The 21,281-nt window shown below is 34.8% G+C and overlaps 1 protein-coding gene across 3 annotated transcripts in view; it reads right to left on the bottom strand.

The window, feature by feature from the left end:
- LOC150105143 (protein CIP2A homolog) overlaps positions 1–17,938 on the bottom strand; it is a 251,661-nt gene extending 233,723 nt beyond the window's left edge. Inside the window, exons 1-2 of one of the 3 annotated variants that reach the window (XM_090396177.1) lie at positions 17,864–17,938; positions 10,822–10,952 (exon numbers count right to left, since the gene is read on the bottom strand). In XM_090396177.1, coding sequence (XP_090252303.1) covers positions 10,822–10,923 — 102 coding nt within the window. In that variant the 5' untranslated portion in view covers positions 10,924–10,952; positions 17,864–17,938. Of the gene's footprint in view, positions 1–10,821; positions 10,953–17,693; positions 17,812–17,863 lie in introns of those variants that run through there. The other 2 variants (XM_090396179.1, XM_090396178.1) reach the window with 2 other exon arrangements.
- Between the last annotated feature and the right edge of the window lie 3,343 nt (positions 17,939–21,281).

Here is a 21,281-nt window from a genome sequence, read left to right as displayed (position 1 = left end):
AAGAACATCAACATCTTAAAAGAATCCCCTTCCAGACAAATAGAAAACACGGGGATACAGAAGAGCTGTATTGCTCAATTACAAAAAATCCATCTCAATATCTCAATAATACTGCATCAAAAATGCATAAAAAAGTGGCTTACTCTCCAGTAAATATCTCAATTCTCCTTTGCCCTCCAAAACTTCCCCATTCACCATTCAAAAAACCTAGGAATACACAAGCCAATTGTTCATGTAGAATTTGCTATGTGATACATAGGCCACTAAAAAGAGCCATGCATGTTAGAAAACATTAAAGATATGAGAAAAAAAAAAGAAAGCATCAGGACGTAGCACATACAAGAGAAAAATCATCGAGTAGTATTACAGAAATAGAATACATCAATTACAATTTCTTCATCAGAACATTCAAAGAATTATCATAACTGTTCAAAAAACTTCAAAAAAACTGTAAACACTGTAAAACTTTTATACCTCCATACTTGAGCATTTCTTGTAGAATATCATCTATTCCAGTTGCCTTTCCACATCTCAGGTTTTTGATGTCTTTCTCTATTTCAAATACTGATATATATCCACTCTATAATATAAAATGATAAGCCTTTTTTTTGCAACGTTTTGAAACTCAGGGGCTAGCCTGAGTGTCGAGTCTTCAAAATTCAAGTCATCAGAATTCAAGGAGAACCAGCCTACCAGTCAGGAACTCAAGAAGTTAGGAGCAGGAGGGGGAAGAACCCCCTTCTGAGTCTTCAAAATTCGAGTCATCAGAATTCAAGGAGAACCGGCTTACTGGTCCGGAACTCAGGAGGGGGCAGAACCCCCTTCCGAGTCTTCAAAATTCAAGTCATCAGCATTCAAGAAGAACTGGTCAACCAGTCCGGAATTTGGGGAGGTTGGGCGCCGCAGGCGCTAGGGGGGTGTGTGGAACCTCCCTTTCAAGTTTTCAAAATTCAAGTAATCAGAATTCAAAGAGAACCGGCCTACCAGTCTGGAACTCGGGGGGAGGAGCCCCCCTAGTATATATATATATTATTGTTGTTCATCTTTACTTGGTAAAAATATTATAAAAAATTAGTTTGAATGACTATATACCGAGAATGAAAAAACAACAAGGTTTAATATTAAGATACAACTAGTTTCGTTGAATGATTCAACTTCTTCAGGTATCACAGGCAAAGAATTATACAAAAAATGACAATGGCATGAATAAAATTACATCAACAGATCTAGTATAAAAGACAATAGTACATTTTAAAAACAGGAATGCGAGCCTGAGTTCTAAATTAAAGTTGACTACGTGCATGAGCTGCCACAAGTGCACCAATATTGAACAGAGGCAATGTGTGCATCAGCGAGATTGAAGCTAAGGCTGCTGTTAATATGGGATGAATCTAGTGAAATTTCTCTAGATTCGATGATCTTTCTTTCAAGTTCAGTTGAACTCTAAATAAAATGCAAGTAGTCAACTTTAATTTAGAACTCAAGCTCACATTTCTGTTTTTAAAAGGTACTATTGTCTTTTATATTAGATCTGTTGATGTAATTTTATCATGTCATTGTCATTTTTTGTATAATTCTTTGCCTGTGATACCTGAAGAAGTTGAATCATTCAACGAAACTAGTTGTATCTTAATATTAAACCTTGTTGTTTTTTCATTCTCGGTATATATGGTATTTCTAAAGACTCCCAGGTTTTTTATCCATTATATCATAGCAATGGTGTAATAGTTCTGATTTATCCCATAAAACTTGATGTCTTATTTGCGAAGAGTCTTGATCAGCTGAAGAGATCACATGTGATGACAAAGCTGAGGCTTCGCTTCTGTGGTAATCAATATTCTCAAACGTGTTCTTCAATATGTTGTTCAATTGATTTTTCTGTCTGTCCATAGTAAGATAACCAGCAATTGCACCATAGCCAATAAACACCCAGATATTCAAGTGGGTTATGTCGAGGTTTTGTGGATCAGAGTAGCGATCTCATCATACAAGCATTATTATTATTTTATTTATTTATTTTTATTATTGAGGAGTATACTGAGTTCGGTGCAATAGTATTGGTTGCTGGATGGGAAGAATATCAACAGTGCACAGGAAGCATTTAAAAAATGCTTAAATGATGCAATATTAGAATGTGTCCTGAGAGTTCAAAAAATAAATAGGAGTCAAATGGATGTATAATCTTATCAAGCAATAGATTTGTAAGAAAAGGAAGATATGGAAGGAATACCTTATGCATAAGCATGATGTCAGTTATGAAAATTATAAGTAGCAGGTCAGAAGAGTTACAACTGTTGTATGTAAAGCTAAGTCTGAGTATGAAAAAGAAACTGGATCTGCAAGTTAAAGATAAACCCCCAAAGAAATCTAGTGATATGTTGCAAGTAAATGAAAGAATGAATATGAAAAGATAACTCTACTGAATGCAAAATTCAGTAGAGTTATTCTACTGAGGTTATTCAACTAATGAGTGCTAATTTTGCTAAATGCTATCAACTTGGTGTATGCAACATGCAAAATTCACTGTGACCACTTCACTTGATGAAGAAACTCAGGTGTATGAGGAAGAGGTATTAGAGCTGCTGCACAATAAGAATTCGGCAATAAGGACTGATGGGATATGATGTTCAGTGTTCAGCTGAACTGACTATTTCTTTGACCAGGCTTAATATGAGTCTCAGAACAGGGAAGATTCCACAGGAATGGAAAGAATGTATGGTAATTCCATTGCACTAGGACAGTGCAAAGACTAATGTATCCAACTATCGACCAGTTAGTATCTCAGGAGTGGTGGTGGTGGTGGTGAAGATTTTGGAAAAATTGGTTAGGGCTCACATTCAGAAATGGGTTGATAGTGAATCTCTACTTTGTAATGAGCAACATGGGTTTACTAAGGGAAGGTGTTAGATCTTAAATGAAAGAATCTTGGAAAGAAATCATTCATTTAGGGTCTAACATATAAAAATTGCAAACATAGAGAAATACTTGCACATCAGTTGTAATTAAAAGTGAAACTTCCTCACTTTATGTAAAAATTTGTATTCTTTATTTAAGCACCTTATATTTAAGCTATTGTGATTAATTTGAGATTTCATTTTGTATGTCTTAAAAAAGAGGGATAATGTGAATTAAATATAAGCTTACTTAAGCTATGTAAAATCTATTGTGAGTCATCATAAAGCTGTTAAGTATTAATTCCTGGAAGGCCTAAAGCTACATGCGTACAGCGTAACGCTGGCAGGTATAGCTTATTCAGAAAATCACGTAACCAGTATTCCATGAATCCGAGTATATCAGCATCGTAAAAACAAAGGATAAGCCAAAGGGTGAAATTAGTAAGGATTGTGTGCAAAAAGGGGCTAAAAAGGAGGGTGCTCTATAGTAGTAAAAAAGGGGGTTGAGCCTGGAACACAGGGGATTCTCTTGATCTCTCTGGTCGTAACGTTTTCCTGTTGGGTGGTTCGGAAGTTGGTGGACAGTTTCGCGTAAGGGGGGGTGAAGTCTGTGATGTCAGGCAGCAAGCATTCGAAAAGAAATGAAGCTGGATTCTATGCAAAGCTGAAGGTAAAAATTCCAGTCCTAGCATAATCAAGCCGTTGCTGAAAAGCCCCATTGAGTTGTTCCTGAAACACAAAGATTTTGAGTCTGTTTCCGGCAGAAAGAATGAAGATAGCGTAACCCCTATGTCGGCGTATAGAACGACACGGAAAAAGTTGGTAAGGTGTAATTGCTCTAATTTTGTGTAAATGTTCATTAGAAGAAAGAAGATTGTTTACGATTGTGAAATTTAGAACTTTATTCTAAGGAACTCTGTGAACAGTCTCTAATCAGAAAGTTAATCTCGTTTGTGAGTGAGAAGAATTGTTTAGAAGAGATCTTTTTGTAATTTTTGTATGTGATAGGATTAACTTGATGCAATAAGAAAAGTAGAATTAGTATCTCAGTAACATTTGAATGGTTGTTAGTTTTGTTCTTACAAGTAATACTACTGAAAGGAATATGCTTAACTTAACACCATTTACTTTATATCCCAATGTTTAATTACTGTGTTTAGCTTCCCTTATAAGTTTTAATTAGTTTGAATGTGTTAATCTCTTAGTTCGAGTTTTATTTAGTATTGAGCATAACTGAGTGTATGAATTTTGTATTGTGTTTTAGATATTCCAATAAACATGTCATATTTATCTGAACACGAGTCATGCTTGATTACGATTCCAAATTACCACTTATAAAAATAGAACCTATTTTGGCGGGAAGGATTTAGTGAGTGAATATAAATATACATTTAGGTCACGACTGCAATAATCTGAATCTATACGGCAGTTTAAATAAGATATTGTGTGAGAAAGCTAAGAATCTAGTATTGTCTCTCTGAGTAAGGATCTTTTCTACTATAGGATATTGGCTGGCGCAGCAAAATATAAATTCGCCAGTATCCGAAGAGGAAACAATAATAGATATAGGAATAAGATAAAAGTAAGAGAAGAAAGAATAAATAACGAAAGGCAAATATATAACAATAGAGCAGCCGGTAGGATTTTGAATGAATAGGATTTTAGGTAAGAAAGGATAGATTTAAGACAACAACAAATTAAATTAAGCAAACATCGATATAGAAACATCAATATAACAATGAAACATCGACATAACAAAGGTCATGTTTCAGCAACTTGCTCACATTCTATACAATGTTACCGTTGAACTAGACAAGGGAATGGATATACCATGATACTTTTGGATTTTGCTAAGGCTTTTGACAGAATACAGAATGGAAGAAGACTGTTGCATAATTAGAGCATATGAACGTGGAATATAAAATATTGGCATGAATAAGAGGAGCATTGGCTGAAAGATATCCGAAAGTTGCATATAGGGAATGCGAGTCTGCAAGAATAAGTAACTAGTGGTTTACCACAGGGATCAGTCCTTTGTTATTCAATCTGTACATTAATGATATTGGGAAGGATCTGACATGCGACATACAGCTATTTACTGATGATGCATTCCTGATATCCTCTCAATTTAAATAATGTTACATCGCCAAAGTGAAGCCTCCTGACTATTTTATTTAAGTAATTTATGGGTGTACCTTTTTGACAACTCATATATCAAAGTATATAAGTTATTTTCGCTATAACGTCAGTATTACCTGGTCTACCTACTCACCGATGAGACCACAATAAAGGTTGAAACTGGTCTGGGTAGTGACCTTCCACCATAATGTATAACATCATACATCTCCTAGGAGATGTGTTTTACATTATGGGTAATACTAAGAATAGTGATCAAAACTTTACCCACCTTTGCTAAGAGTTGTCCTAGTGTTGAACTATGTGCTTTAGCTTACGCTACAATCTGCCAAAACTTTTATGGTTTACTATATTCGGCATGAAACTCTTTGATTCCAATCTTTGAGTTTCTTATTCGGCTTAAATAATGTGGGATTTAATATCCCCTTAATTTAAATAATCAACAAAGTGTATTTACCAAACCTATTGAAGATAATAGATCTACAGTAAAAATCAGTTATTTGTTATTACATTTAACTGCAAGCAAGTCGAAACCATTCACTGAAGGGGAATTTATTCGTGGACGTATTATTAGAGCAGTTGAAGTGTTGTGTCCTGATCAATTAAAGAAATTTATAAATATAAGCTTATCTCGAAATACCATTGCTAGCAGAATTGATGATATAGCCAGGAACTTAAGGAATCAACTAAAATCAATAATTCCAACATTTGAGACCTATTCCCTTGCAATTGACGAAAGTACAGATGTACGGGATATCACTCAGCTGGCTGTTTTTATTCGTGCATGTGATATGAACTTAAAAGTAAGTGAAGAACTTCTAGAAATTATTTCTATGCATGATACAACCACTGGAGTTGATATTTTTGACGTCCTTATGGAAGTTTTGAATGAATACAATTTACTGTTAATAAAGCTGGTTTGTCTTTCAACTGATGGTGCTCCTGTCATGACTGGTGTTGTTAAAGGAGTTGTTACAAATTTAAAAGAAAAATGCAAAGAACAAGGTAATAAAAATTTTCAACATTTTCATTGGGGTGCTTAAGGGTCAAAGCTGTATAACTGAGATGAGACCTTCATATAGCCTTTAAAGGAATGCGGAGAACCGACCAGGGCTTCTGACCTAATGTCCAATACTCACCTTCTCGTGGTGCACCCTGTTGGGTATCCACTTGGATACTGAAGGAACAAGGATGGGCTGGCAATTTAGGATTTAGCCAAACAAATTGTATTCTTATTGGTTAAACCAAAATAAAAAATTATGGTACAACATGACAAAATTTCATGCCGGCTGGGGTGTCGCCCAGTTAAACAAGACCCCCGTTGTTTTCGCCAGGGAACCAGGGCGAACAGCGAAAAGTCAGCTATTGGAACAAATCTGAAAACAAACCACAACTCAACATCGCCAGAGTTAAAGATCGGTACTATCAACATAAGAAGCCTGAATGCCAAAGAAATGGAGCTAGCTGAGGAATTCAATAAATACCAGATCGACATAATAGGGGTGACTGAAACAAAAAAGACAAAAGACAAAAACTGGTGAGATCTTTCTGAGCAATAAATACAAAATGTTATATTCAGGAAATGACAATCAAGGAAAAGAAGGAGTAGCCATAGTATTCAACACAAAATACGAGGCTAATCTTCTTGAATGGCAATCAGTCTCAAGTAGAGTAATGTGGGCAAATATGAGAATGAGGAACTGGACAATGAGACTTATTTGTGCCTAGAGTCCCACAGAAGGTCTACTAAGGTAGAAGTGGAGGAATTTTTTGATGCTTTAGAAAAAGCAATTGACACAATGAAAAAGGAAAAGTTGGTCCTTGTTGGGGATCTAAATAGCAGAGTAGGATATGATTGTGAGACATACAAAAATATTTTGGGAAAATTTGGACAAAAGAGCAGAGCTAATAATAATGGCAAATATCTGTTGGATTTCTGCTCAGGACATGGACTGGTTATTACTAACACTTCCAACATAAAAATGTGCACAAATTCACATGGAGAGAAGAGGCAAGGAATAAAAAAAAGTCTCACTGACTATGTTATTGTTGATAGTGATGTTTTCTCCCTGGTGCAGAACACCAGAGTGTACAGAGGATTTGAAATTGGAAGTGATCACTATTTAGTCTTGAGCAGGATAAAATTGAATTTCATATTGAAAAGAATAACATTTAAGAAAGTTTTAAAGCGAATAAAAGTTCAGCAGCTCTCAGATGTGAACTGTAGACTAAAATACACAAAAATTATTGAATTAAATTTGAAAGAGTTTGAGAACAGGAACCAAACCTTGGAGATTCAGTGGCAAACTCTGAAGAAAACATTGACTGATTCTGCCAGAGAGGCATGTGGTGAGGTTGTCTGCAAGGATAAAAAAAATCAAAACTCCCTGGTGGACACAGGAAGTTAAAGAGGCAGTGAAGGAAAAGAAGAAAGCATATCAAAAGTTCCTGTCAAATAAGTCATCTTGTGCTCTTAGAGAATACAGAGACAAATGTAAGAAAGCTAAACAGTTTGTAAAACTAGCTAAACAAAAGTCATGGGAGGACTTTGGCAAGAATATAGAAAATAAATATCAAGAAGGTGGCAAAATATTCTGGAGGTTGTTGAAGAAGTTTAGGAATGGAGGAAAGAGTGATGTAAAAGGAGTCAGAGATGATAAAGGTGATATGAAAACGGGAGAAAAAGACATCCTAGAAGTATGAAGTAATTACTTTGAAAAACTGCTAAATGAAACAAGCAGTGATGACAGCACAGTAGTAAAAAACACTGACCAGGCATGCAGTCAGGAATACATATCCATACTTGAAGTAGAAAAAGCCATCAAAGGCTTGAAATGTGGCAAGGCAGCAGGGGTAGATGATATTCGACCAGAAATGCTGAAGTATGGTGGTATAAGAGTTTTACAGTGGCTGCACTGCATAGTTCAGAAAGACTGGACAGAGGGACGAATTCCTGATGATTGGAATAGAGCTCTCATAGTTCCCACATATAAAAAGGGAAATAAAACTGAATGTGAAAATTACAGAGGTATTTCCCTACTGAGTTTTCCTGGCAAGATCTATGAAAGTATACTTGAGAAACGGTTGAGAAGAATTGTGGAAGAAAAGCTAGATTCAGGCCAAATAGAGGCTGTCAGGATCAGATCTTCACTTTACGACAAATAGTCGAGAAAGCATGGGAATATAACAAAGATCTGTATTTAAATTTTGTCGATTTGGAAAAGGCATATGACAAGGTGCCAAGAGAGAAGCTATTCAATACGCTGCAGTTATATGGTGTCAATAGAGCATTATATCAAGCAATACTTAGTCTTTATTTGAGTTGTAAGTCAGCAGTTAGAATTGAAGGAAGAACAGGGAGATGGTTTAATGTTAAATCTGGTGTGAGACAAGGATGTACATTATCCCCTGTGTTATTCATTATCTATATGGATCACATTATGAAGGAAAGTGGTATTAAACATGATATCAAAATTGGAGATGTTAATTGTCAGCTCTTTGCTTTATGCGGATGATGTTATACTTCTGAATAAATCCGCTACAAGTCTGCAAGATTCTCTGACTAAATTGAATAGCTGTTGTAATAGATATGGTATGAAGGTCAGCAATAAAAAGACAAAGAGGATGAAAATAGGCAGAATCATTGAAAATGTCAAATGTGTTGTGAATGGAGAACCTGTGGAACAAGTGAAACATTTCAGCTATTTAGGCACAATTTTTAGTGAAGATGGTAAATTAAATATAGAAATAGACAACAGAATCAGCAAAGCTGGTATGGTAGGAAGTCAATTGAATGAATTCATATGGAATAAGAGAGAAATTAGTCGGAACACTAAATTAGCTGTATACAAGACAGTGTTCAAACCAGTTTTAACTTATGGATCTGAGTCAGAAGTAAAACACTTGACCAAAGACTAGAAACCGCAGTTATGAGAGTCCTGAGAAAGATTATAGGTGTGAACAGATGGCATCAATGGCAATATCATATTAAAAACGAGGATATTAGGAAAGAACTTGACATTGTCTGCATCCAGGAATGCGTTAGCAGAGCTAATCTCAGGTAGTATGGTCACCTAAACAGAATGGGCGAGGAAAGATTAGCAAAACAAGTGTTCTCTGCCATGTTGGCAGCAAAATGACCCAGAAGAAGATATAGGTGGATTGATACGGTATAAAGCACCTTAGACGATAGAAATATAAGATCTGATAATGTTGGAATCTTGACAAGTAACAGACTGATTTGGCGGAAAATTGTAGATAGGAAGTTAGTAATGATGTAATTTTTTTCATGTAGTACTATCATATCCTGTACACTGTTGAGGGTACATGGCAGGAATCTGATGACGATGATGAACATTTTCATTACATTATTCATCAGCAAAATTGCAATATTTAAAACTCCAAAGTTTTAAATATTGGACATGTCCTAAAAAATGTCAATAAAATTGTAAATTATATTTGCACATGTGGGCTTAATCATCGCCTATATTCACTTTTTATATCTAGAAGATATAGAAAGTGAATATAGCGATTTACCTTATTATACAGAAATTAGATGGCTTTCCAGTCATAAAGTTTTAAAGCGATTCTTCGAATTGCTGAACGAAATTACCATTTTTTTAGAATCAAAAAATTATTATGAATGTGAAATATTAAAGAATGATCAATGGATAAAGGACCTGGCTTTTTCAGTTGACATTACAAGTCACCATAGTCAACTTATCTTAAGCTACAAAGCAAACATCAAGTAGTTACCATGTTATTTGACAATATTAACATTTTCAAACAGAAATTATTACTTTGGCAAAAATAAATTCAAAAAGAAAATTTATCCCATTTTGCATGTTGTCAATTATTATTACAAAAATTACCGAAATTGAAATTTTCAGAGTATACCAATCAAATGAAGTTATTAGAAAATGAATTCGAAAGAAGATTTTTAGATTTTAAGAAATATGAAAATCAGTTTCACCTATTTACTTATCCTCGATCGATTGATGTTGAAACTGTTGATGACAATTTACAGTTTGAATTAATTGAAATTCTGTGTGATTCTGTATTGAAACAAAAATATATAGCTGTTGGAATTCCAAAGTTCTATAATTATTTATTTATTTATTAGTTGATTGATACCCCAATGTGTTATGTGCAATTAGGCGTATTTTATCTATGTTCAGTAGCATATATTATGGGAACAACTATTTTCAACTTTAAAGAATAATAAAACTGTGGAAAGATCAAGATTAACAGACCAGCATGTGCAATCACTACAGCTCAACAAATTCAACCAAATTTTGAAGATTTCATTAATGAAAATTGTTGTCAAGTTTCTTCAAAACAATGATATGTATAATTTTATTTTTTCTGTCAATGCCTTGAAAAAGCTAGACAGTTTGCTAGCAAAGAATGTTAAAATATTTGTATATGGTCAGTATTAATCAATAAGTTTTTTATGCTTAACTTTTTAAACGACCAAATATGTTTAATTTGAACAGTTTAATTTAAATATGTAAACTTTATATTTTATATGTATTTTTGTAACATGGCTGTATTTTGTACTTATATACTCTAATGTTAATATTAAAAAATCTGTTTCCTCTTTATTTCAAGATTTTTTTTTTCTGTTGCGGCCCGCAGCTTGATGTATAATTCTTAATTTGGCTCTTGAAGATAAACAAGTTTGACATGCCTGATTTAAACCAATGATAAATTATTGATAAATGACAACATTAATAAACTCAAAATCTGTTAAATTAAGAAACAGACATCTATAAATCATAATAAAACTTACATCCAAGTTCCTCTGTAAATGTAGTAAATTATGTTCTGATGATCCACTTAAATACTGATTAGCAGAATTCACAAAAGATCTCAAGATGCTAGTGGTTTCCATTACCAAACATAAAACTTGTGAATAAAATCCTTTAAAAAACGTTTCAAGAATTACATATTTACATACATGATAATTTTAGAAGATAATTTATCTCAAAAGTTATAATCAAGAATAATTTTATGCATGGAACACTGTTTCGATAATGATCAATATTATTATTATTATCATTACATGACACCTCCAGGGAGTCCAAAGATTCATCTGGGGAGGGGGGGGCACCTACTCCACAATTCTCTGTCTCCACCACTCAAATCCGCCAAGTACAACAAACATACTGCAACTGCCATCATCAGCTACACCGCCCACCAACACAACTAGCATTTTCACAATCACAAACATCCATGCCTACAGCGGGATTCAAAACTGCAGCCTTTGGCGTGAGAGTAGACATGCTAACCACTCAGCCAACCAGGCTGGCATATAAATAGCAAAAATATTTATTATGAAAAATACAAAGTGATACAGTTTATTTATTTATTTTTCATCTTTGTATAATAATAATAAACACTATAGCTCGTGATCAGAGATTAAATTTGTCTTACTCTTCAGTACTGAACAACTTATCGCAATGTTAATAACTATCACTTCTCCATGTTAATAACTATCATATAACATACAGCAGTCCCTGTATGTTATATGATAACATACAGGGACTGCTGTTCTTTATGTAGCCGGTGAGTTGTGATAGCATGAAAATTACAATTACTATTTTTAAAAATGAAAGTCTTTAATTTAAAGTCAATGAAAGAAATACAATCCAAATTTGTTCAAAAATATGAAATTTAATGGATCATAGTAACAATTGTTATTAAGAAGGCAGCCTAAATTTACAGCAACATAACATTTCATTTTCATGAAAAATGGGACTCTTAAATGAGAAAGTGCAAACAAATTTCAGCTATATGAGAAGACCATACCATTCTTGCAGAAGTCAGCTTCAAAACAGTTTCAATAACTGAATGCTGTATTTTAATTAATAAAATTGACTGATAAATAAGTTTTATTGACTAACTATTAATTAATCAATTTGTATTTAACAACCAAATTTTAGAACTGTATTTTAAAAAAAAAAATTAGTGTTTCATTTTTTAAGATGACTTTGTTTATATGGTAATATCTGTAATTATTAACTTTCACAGTGGTGCACCAAAAAAAAATAATAATAATAAATAAAAAGTTTAAAAAATAAAAAGGGATTAATTTTTTCAACATTCATAACAATGAATAAGGAGAAACTTGGCAATCTACAATGTTTTAAATTTTTACCTGTTGTTGGCAATGTCCAAATCTGCAATCTTTAATGTTGTTTTTCAGTATGCTGTGTGTGTCTTACTTACTGTCATGTCTTACTATCAAAAAACTTATAACTTGATTTCATTTCACCTCAGGCTTTGTTAAATTTTTTGTTTTTTAATCTGTTGTTTTATTATATCATTGTTACTCAATTAGTTGTTTTACCTTTATCTATCCTTTCTTAGCTAAACCTTCTTCTATCAAAATCCTACAGGCTGTGTGTGTGTGTGAATTTGTTTCCCTTATTCATAAGGGAAACAAATTTTCCCTTATGAATTTACCTCTCTACTTGAATTACATGACTTACAAAATTTCCCTTACACTAGTATCTATATCACTTCTTACGAATTCATTCTATAAGGAAAGCAAATTCTATATCTCTGGCCGATTCCTAAATTTACTCACGTGCATACTGTGACTGTTAAAGGTTATTCCTTGCTATAAGAAACGAATCCTCTAATTTCTATCCGAGGCCATCTCCTCTTCAGATATTGACAAATTTATTTTTTAACGCTGCGCCAGCCAATATCTTAGAATAGAGGGGACTCTTATTCAGGAAGACTTTTCCAGACCTTTGGTGCACATAGGAGAATAAATTTAGTGCTTATATTCATAAATCAAATGCTCTACTATGGCTAAGTAAATTCTGGTTTGCAGTTGTAACCTCTATAACAACAAGTTATACCTTTCTTTCAATCTCCCCCCCGCTATGGTTCGAATTAATGAGTGGTAGATTTGGTTCATATTACAGGCAAAACTCAGGTATAAAAGAAAAGAACATATTGGAATATTGGAACAAAAGAACATATTGAAAGAAAAGAATATATTGGAATCTGCAGACATAATATACACTTTCAATTAGTTTAATGACATGCTAAATCAAACCTTTTAAAACTGATTAATACTCTAATCAGTTTTAAATCCTTCTTTTGAGTTAGAGACTTAACATACATAATACACACATTATACACTTCTACCAAATTTTCTACCTAATATTTTTCTTGCATATTAAACTAGTCACAATCATCTATAATCGTTCCTAACAATTTGTCTTACGGACATTAACACTGCTAAATAATCACTTAAAGTCCTTAAGTACTGCCCACACTCGATTAATACACTGCAATAATTCTTCCCTTTTACCGACTGGGTAATTATACAACAAAATCTGTACTTTACCATTTCTTGGGGCAGGGTCTCCCAGTCCGTCCAAACTGTCCTCCTTTGTTTAAATTACCTTTCGAATCTTCCATAAGCCTGCATCCACGTGGTGGGTCATTATGGTCATCAGATTAAGCTATGCTCTACACTTGGCGTTTTTCCCTCGTCTATTCTCGATCTGTTTCGGACCACTGTCACTTCTACTGCCGGTTCTGGTATACGTTCGCGATATTATTCCATTGGAACTTTCAGCAAAGACAGCGTATGCCGACATCTCACACTTTAGTACTGGCAAAAGTTCAGACATTGAAGGGAAAGGCGCACCCTCCGATATCGAACAAGAGAAGTCAAATCATCATCCAGGAAAACAGGCGAAAAAAGCCCTGAGAAAGGGGTGCAAAACCCTTTTATTCTCTCTTCCTTCCTCCCTTTTCAGCACCCTCTTACTCTTTCTGCGATTTTTTCCCCGCCCACTACTTTCTTCGTCCACGGCAACTTCGGTACATCGTGAGATTTCTCCTAGGTCTACTGGAAAACGAATGTGCGTCAGTTTCTGAGATTAAAAATGCCTCAGGCCCACTCGTGACCTTTGGACTATTGTTTACATCTAATTTACCCATTCATTGTATACATGATGCATTCATATAATACTAATTTATACACGAAGTTCTTTCATGGTATTACAATTCTACTAAAAGAATGTAATTCTATTTCCATTTACAGTAATTACTTTATTTCTTCTGCTCGAGTACAAGTTTTTTTTTTCTCTTAGCTGAATTTTCTGACTTGTTAAATCCTGAGTGAATCATTTCTTTAATAAAGTGCTTCATTCAGGATGTAACAGCCTCCAATGAGTTTGATTGGCTGGTTATTTCTGATAATGATTACGCAATTAAGGCTGTGATGAAGGTATTATGTTAGCAACCAATTAATTGTTCTTAGGCAGATTAGAATGTCTGGCAGGATGAAAAATACTACCATCTGCATATGAGAGTTAACTCAACCTTAAATGAAAAGTCCTTATAAATGTGCTCTTATACTACAGTAGAAATCAAATTCTATGAAATGTGATTTTCACTCAAGTATAAGAGGCATCACTACCAATTAGACCATGGAGACATTCCAATAATCATCTACCAACTAATCTATAGCTTGTTGCTAACAAAATAGAAGCTTTACCTACTCAGCCACCTAATAATAACCTGCATCTGTAGTTAGCTAGCTGGTAAAAGCTACCACCACAAAATATGCAAGTGCAAATCTCATGTAAAGTGGATGTAAGTGAAAAGCCTGCATTGGATAGCTTATAAGGTTCCTTGCATTTAGAAGCATTTCATATGTTTACAAACAAAAAATTGTTTTTGTAATATGATGCTTTTAAATGTATTTTTGCATTTCAGATTTTCTGAAATATATTACAGATTAGAAAAACAAATGTGTTTCTGGTAAAATAAAAAAAAAAAAAATGGCATGAAAAAAACCAGAGGATGACCAAGATAGTAAGTGAAATGATGAGAGTTGGAAGTACTTTAGGAGACTGATCAAATCAGAGACCAATTTAGAAAACTAAGGTAGAAGCTAGTCAAAGTACTGTGCTAGACGGTGTTCATATCTGGTACATTATTATTATTTCGGGCGACTCCAGGGAGTCCTTAGACTCATCGAGGGAGGCCCTAAACATCACGTCCACACAACTATATGACATTCTCACAGTATCTATCATACCTCGCTCACCGTCATAGCACCCACAACAGACTCTGGCAGCTTATTCCACTCATTTACCACTCTAAAAGTAAAGAACCCAGCTCTAACACCCCTGCTAACCACACTCTTGCCCAGATTTCATAGGTGTCCCCTAGTTCTCCCACCACCAGTCCTGATCTCAAAAATATCCTCTGAATTAATCCTATAGAATCCCTTTAGCAATTTGAATGTCTCAATCATATCTCCCCTTTTCCGCCTATCGACTAGTTACTGCAACCCACAAATCTTCAACCTGTTCTCATATGGTTCATTCCATAGACCTGCTATCATCTTAGTCACTTGCCTCTGGATCCTCTCCTCCTCCCCATCAAGAAGGAACCGAGGTTACCAAATCTGGGCACAGTAGTCGAGATGAGATCTTATCAAGGCTCGGTACAGAGGTATAATAACTTGCTTGTCTCTGCTCGTCAAGTATTTTTCAACAACCAAGTGAGTTGATAAGCTGATTTAGCTACTTTTGCAATGTGCCCCCTAAACTTCATCTCCCTATCCACCAACACTCCCAAGTCCCTGGCCTCATCAATCTCTTGGAGTACAGTTCCACCAATGTGGTATAATGCTACTAATATTTTCACCCCAAAATGCATAACCTTACATTTTGTCACATTAAATTGGCATCCATTCTCCTTACCCCAGAACTCCAATCTATCTAAATCATCCTGCAAGACTTTGACATCTTCTGCATTCACTATCGCCCTACCCAACTTTGCATCATCAGCGAACAAATGAACTGTTCCACTTAGATCCTTCCCTATATCGTTAATGAACAGATTAAACAGCAGTGGTCCAAGAACAGAACCCTGCGGCACACCACTAGTCACAGGCCATCTTTTGGACTCTACTCCTGAATAAACTACTCTTTGATATCTCTCCATCAACCAACCACCTATCCATCTCACCAACCCTATATCCATTCCCATATGTTGTAGTTTACGGATTAGAATTCTATGTGGTATCCTGTCAAACGCCTTTGCCAGGTCCAGTAGTATCACTGTAAACCCATTTCCCGTATCCAGTTCAGCCGTCACCTTGCTATAAAACTTGAGCAAGTTACTGAGGCATGATCTACCCTTCACAAAGCCATGCTGTCCCCTGTACAGTATCTCATTTTCATCAATCCATTCCTGTATTTTTCCCTTGAAGTACATTCCCATGAAGTATAGACCAGAAAGCTTACTGATAAGATAGATATTGATGAACAGATATATAGTACTTTAAATGTATACTGATATCATATTATTGATAGTAAGCATTTTGAAAAATTAATTTATTTTATTTGCAATGAGTGTTTATTAAATATCCAAGCTAAGCTTTACAGCATAGCAATACAGCTGCTTTCAAAAAGAGGTTTAAAGGCAGATTTAGTAGGTTACCAAGTGTGTGTGTGTATGATATAAACCATACAGTTATCATACTTTATCTTATTATTATTGTTCCACTCACTGAGCACATGGATCCAAATACTTCTGCAGCATGAATGCTTGTGAATGTCTTTATAATTTTATCATTTTGTGATATCACTATCTATTGTGAGATCACCACCTTCCTTATTGAAGGCCTGAAAAAAAGTTCAATTTTAGGTAGTCTAGAACAAGTGGAAGATGAATTTTGTCACCCAGTGTGAAACCACCACACTTATTGTAGGCCTGAAAGTGCTTGTATTACATGTTTGATCTCTATTTTCAGAATTTTAGATTACATAAGAAACAAATAAAAAAAAATCCATTCAATTACATACTGCATATGAGTATATTCTTCACTTGTAACATATATTAAATCTTGTATTAACAGAAGGTTACATGCTTTGGCTGATGTTACTAATAAAAACACACAGGCTGACAAATGCCTCCATTGCGCTGAATCCATAGCAATGCATGGAAACCTGAACCTCAAAAACCAATTAATAAGCTGCAGCACTTTCTGTTTTACGTACTTTTGCGCTTACACACATATTTTTTTTTGTACAAGTCCATATAACTAGCTTCTGAAAAACTATAATTAATAATGCTTTGTAGGTACTATTTCTTATGCGAAAAAAAAAAAAAAACGTAATTTAAGTAGAAAGCACTACATTTACAAATATGACTGGTTGGTTAAGTTGTTTCATTTTATTTGTAACTTGTTAAGGGTTCAACATGAAAGATGTTACACTACCATTGGAGGTGCCACGTAACACTAACACTTATTTTTATTACCATGTTAGAATGTATAACATGGTAATAAAATGTAAAAATAATGTATAATGGTTAAATTCATTTTTATTAATTTTATTAAATAAATTTTCACATTATAATCTTCATAAATTTCTCTCTAGGAGCGTACACGCATCCAATATAACAAAATTAAATTATTTAACCTAGTTACTTTGAAAGTATATTTCACTGCTATTTTTATTTTCCTCCCGGTTGCGCGAATAATGTTTGTTCAATATCGTTACAGAATAATTTTGCATATAATAAGAATTTCTGTAATTAATTAACTTGTTTTATTCTCAACCTGATTACAAAAGCAAACAAGAAAGTATTTGTAAACAACGGAAAACCTACACATACGTAAATGTACTGCTATCTGGGATCTGTCATAAAATCGAACATTATAACAAGAATATTTTATTATGTAATAGCGTGTGTAAAGAATTGAATTTTATAACATAATAGCTAGCGCAAAGTACGGAAATAATTTGTATTATATAATATCGTGTGTAAAAGAAAGAATTAAATACCTCGCGTAACTTACGTTACTTAGTACACACTCACTCACCAAAACAAACAAGTATATTTAACAGTTTTGATTTGAACCGGGAAACGGGTAAGCACAACGCATGTGTAGTGTTGTTTTCGCAGCGTCATCTATCATTAACATTATAGAAAAATATTTATATTTATGCTATCTTGAAGGTAATTGAACGCAACGAAAAAAAGAGACCTAGTAAACTTCACTTTCTCGTAATAAACTATTCAAGGAAATGATTAAGAAAGTTAATCTTTTATCCTTCCATGCCAAGCAGCATTTTGAAACTTTAGAAATACGGAAAAGTGACCAAAGAGCTTATAAGAATCCAACTTTCGACATCAAAGTTACTTGGTATTGCGCTTCTTAATTTTTAAAAAAAAATTTAATGTGTGGTTCCCGCCTGCGAAAGATTATTTTAAACCTATAGTACATTTTCTACCATGGATGGGCTAAGGTTTTTTGCCATTTTTATCAATTTTATATATTTTTATAATTTTTTTTTACTCTTTACATGGCCCGGAAACTCTGCTCTAGAGACCAAACATGGAACTGTTTTCAAGCCACTTTAAGATCAAGCAGGGCGATGATCTTACATCGGTAGAAGAAATTCACCTCCCACCTGAAGATAATCACAAACGTCCACGCCCACATTGGAATTCGAACCCGCGACCTGTTGGTTGGTAGAGCTGGTACGCTAATCACTACAAATACTAATATTACAAATTTTGCTAGAGACCGTGTAAGTTGGTGCTTTTGTTCAGAGAGGCAATCAAATACGAACATCAGCTCTGAAACAGAGTTCGTCGTCTTTTAACTAATGCAATACTGAGGCAGCTGTGAGCTTCTGTAGCTCAGTCGCGGTGCCTTTTGGTTCAAATCCACTAGGACGCAAAGAACCTTTTTCAGGGCTTTTCAATTAAACGTAAGATAGCCGGTCTCATACCAGTACACCGGAAGTGCAGGGTTTCTCCCGAATTTCAGATTTTGTCATTCAGCTCACAAACAAACTGGTCAGAAGAACACACTCAAATGACATAAAAAGTACACTTATAGCCATAGGGCTAACCACTGCTCCTGGAATCATGGTTACGAAATCTAAGGATAGCTTGGATGGTTATAGGTGCTTAAGGATCCTTTAAGAATATACCAACGGCATTGGGTGGGTTACATTGTCATAAGCTCGGTGATTATTTTCAAAACTTTTCAAGTTAAAATGCTATTTGGCTATGAAAGAACATAAAATAAAACAAATCAGCTAACGCCTTTTATTCCCTTATAGGGAGTAGGCAGAACGCAGAACGTTACTGTCTACAAGGGTGAAGCATAATGCTCTTAATCCCTGCTATCTCATAGGTCACTGTGTATGGAGAATTTTTTGAACTACATGCTCAGCCCGATCCTGAAAGGGAACTAAAATGGCCTTAGGTCGTCTATATTTGCATAATTTCGATTCATCATAATTTGCTGCTTGTTGGACTAATTCATTTGGATGTGAGGACGATTTTGAGAAGTACTCTACTGCGAGAGATTGCAGGAAAGAGTAGATATAAGGGATATTTGTGTCTCAATGAAGTTGAACCTTTCTAATGCGACATGGTGCATTTAAGATCATTCGTAAGCATTTGTTTTGCAATCTTTGCAGTTTAAGGATACTTGAGCTTGAAATATGGCTCCAGGCGGAGGATGCATAAGTGATAATGGGACGAATCATCAACTGATAGTGGATCAATTTGATTTTAATATCTAGTTTGCTGTTCCTATTGATAAGAGGATAGAGCTGAGCAATAACTTTTGATACCTTTGCACAAAGGATTTCGTATGCGGGCTGAAGGTTAGTTTTCTATGTAGGAATATACCGAGTATTTGGCTTCTGTTTTCCAGGGTATTTTGATGTTAAATAGAAAGATGTCTTCTTTGGGAGATATTGAATTTTTTGTGAACAGCAGAGCACTGCTTTTTTTAGGGTTTACTTTCAGTCTCCAAGTGGAGAACCAGTATTCCAGTTTCAGAAAGTTATGTTGTAGTTTCCTTGTAACATGATGCAGTTTAAGAGATCTGGCCAGAATTGCTGTATCGTCCGCATAGAGGGCAATAATAGATGACATCGGATTATGCGGGATGTCTGCCATGTAAATCTAGAAAAGTATCGGCGCCAGGGGGGGGGGAGATCATTGAGCCACTCCAGCCAAGATCTGCCACTGGATAGACACCACCCCATTTAGTTTAACTTGCATGCGTCTTCCAGAAAGAAAGGACTTTATGAGGTGGATCAGATCCAATGGAATGCCGGCTAAAATCAGCTTGTATAGGAGTACAAAATGCCATACTTTTTCGAAGGCCTTCTCTAAATCAAGAAAGTCTGCTCCAGTGTATTGATGCCAGTTGAAGTTGGTGGGAATGTATTCAACTAGTCTATGGATTTGTTGAGTAGTGCTGTGAAGTTTGGTGAAACTAAACTGCTCTATATGAAGGATATTTAGCTTGTTTACTGAAACTTGAATTTTGGAGAGGATGACTTTTTCAGCGATTTTGACTAAATTGCTGAAATTTGAGCAAAATCGCTGGGCTATTTTATTGGACTATTTGGGCTATCAGACTGATAGGGTGATAACTTTGTGGCAACTGCGGGACCTTACCAGGTTTATAAATAGGGACCACATCTGCCAACTTCCAAGCATAGGGAAAGTATTTAGATCTAAGCATGGCATTTATTATTTTTGTAAGATGTACGATGGCCTTTCGGGGTAGCAGTTTAATAACTTTATTAAGAATGCTGTCAGGTTCAGGAGCTTTTTTATTCTTTAAATTCTGTATGATGTCGTAGATTTCGGCTGGAGAAGTAGGTGAGAGTTGGCTGGTACAGGTATCATACCGATTTAGCACGTATCAGACGTGGCGGTAGATTTTATAAATATGACTGAAGTTCAGGTTATCATATGAAGGGCTGCACTGCTTTTTTAAGTTTTTAACTATAGTTTCGGCTTTTTCAGCATCTGAGTGAACTACGCCTAAATCCGATTTGAGAGGAGGAACAGTTTTGTTTTTATTTTTGATATTTCTTAACAATTTCCAAACGGTTTGATAGCCAAGTGAAATGGAAGCTAATTTATCTTCCCTTAGTTGGTTTCTGTGGGCCTTCAGTGCATCTCTCACTGCACTATTCAACCCGTTAAGTAACTTTTTATCTTGGGGAGCACTAGTATTAAAGTATCTCTTTCCTGCCTTATTTTTTTCCCTGATTAAGTTCATAATCTCTTCTGGAAGTCTTTTAGGCTTAGAAACAAGCATATTTAAGTTGATAGATGATAAGCCTACATTGATTTGTTGAGTAAATGTATTGACTGCAGCATCAATTTGTTCCTTAGAGTTAATATGAAGAACAAGCGTGCATTGGAAAATTTTTCCCA

Source organism: Typopeltis vanoorti, chromosome 7, assembly GCF_054136105.1.
Source record: "Typopeltis vanoorti isolate ZY-2024b chromosome 7, IOZ_Tvanoo_1.0, whole genome shotgun sequence".
NCBI classification, from domain to species: Eukaryota; Metazoa; Arthropoda; class Arachnida; order Uropygi; family Thelyphonidae; genus Typopeltis; species Typopeltis vanoorti.
The sequence above is the reverse complement of the archived record's forward strand: the minus strand, read 5'-3'. Positions and strand labels throughout refer to the sequence as shown.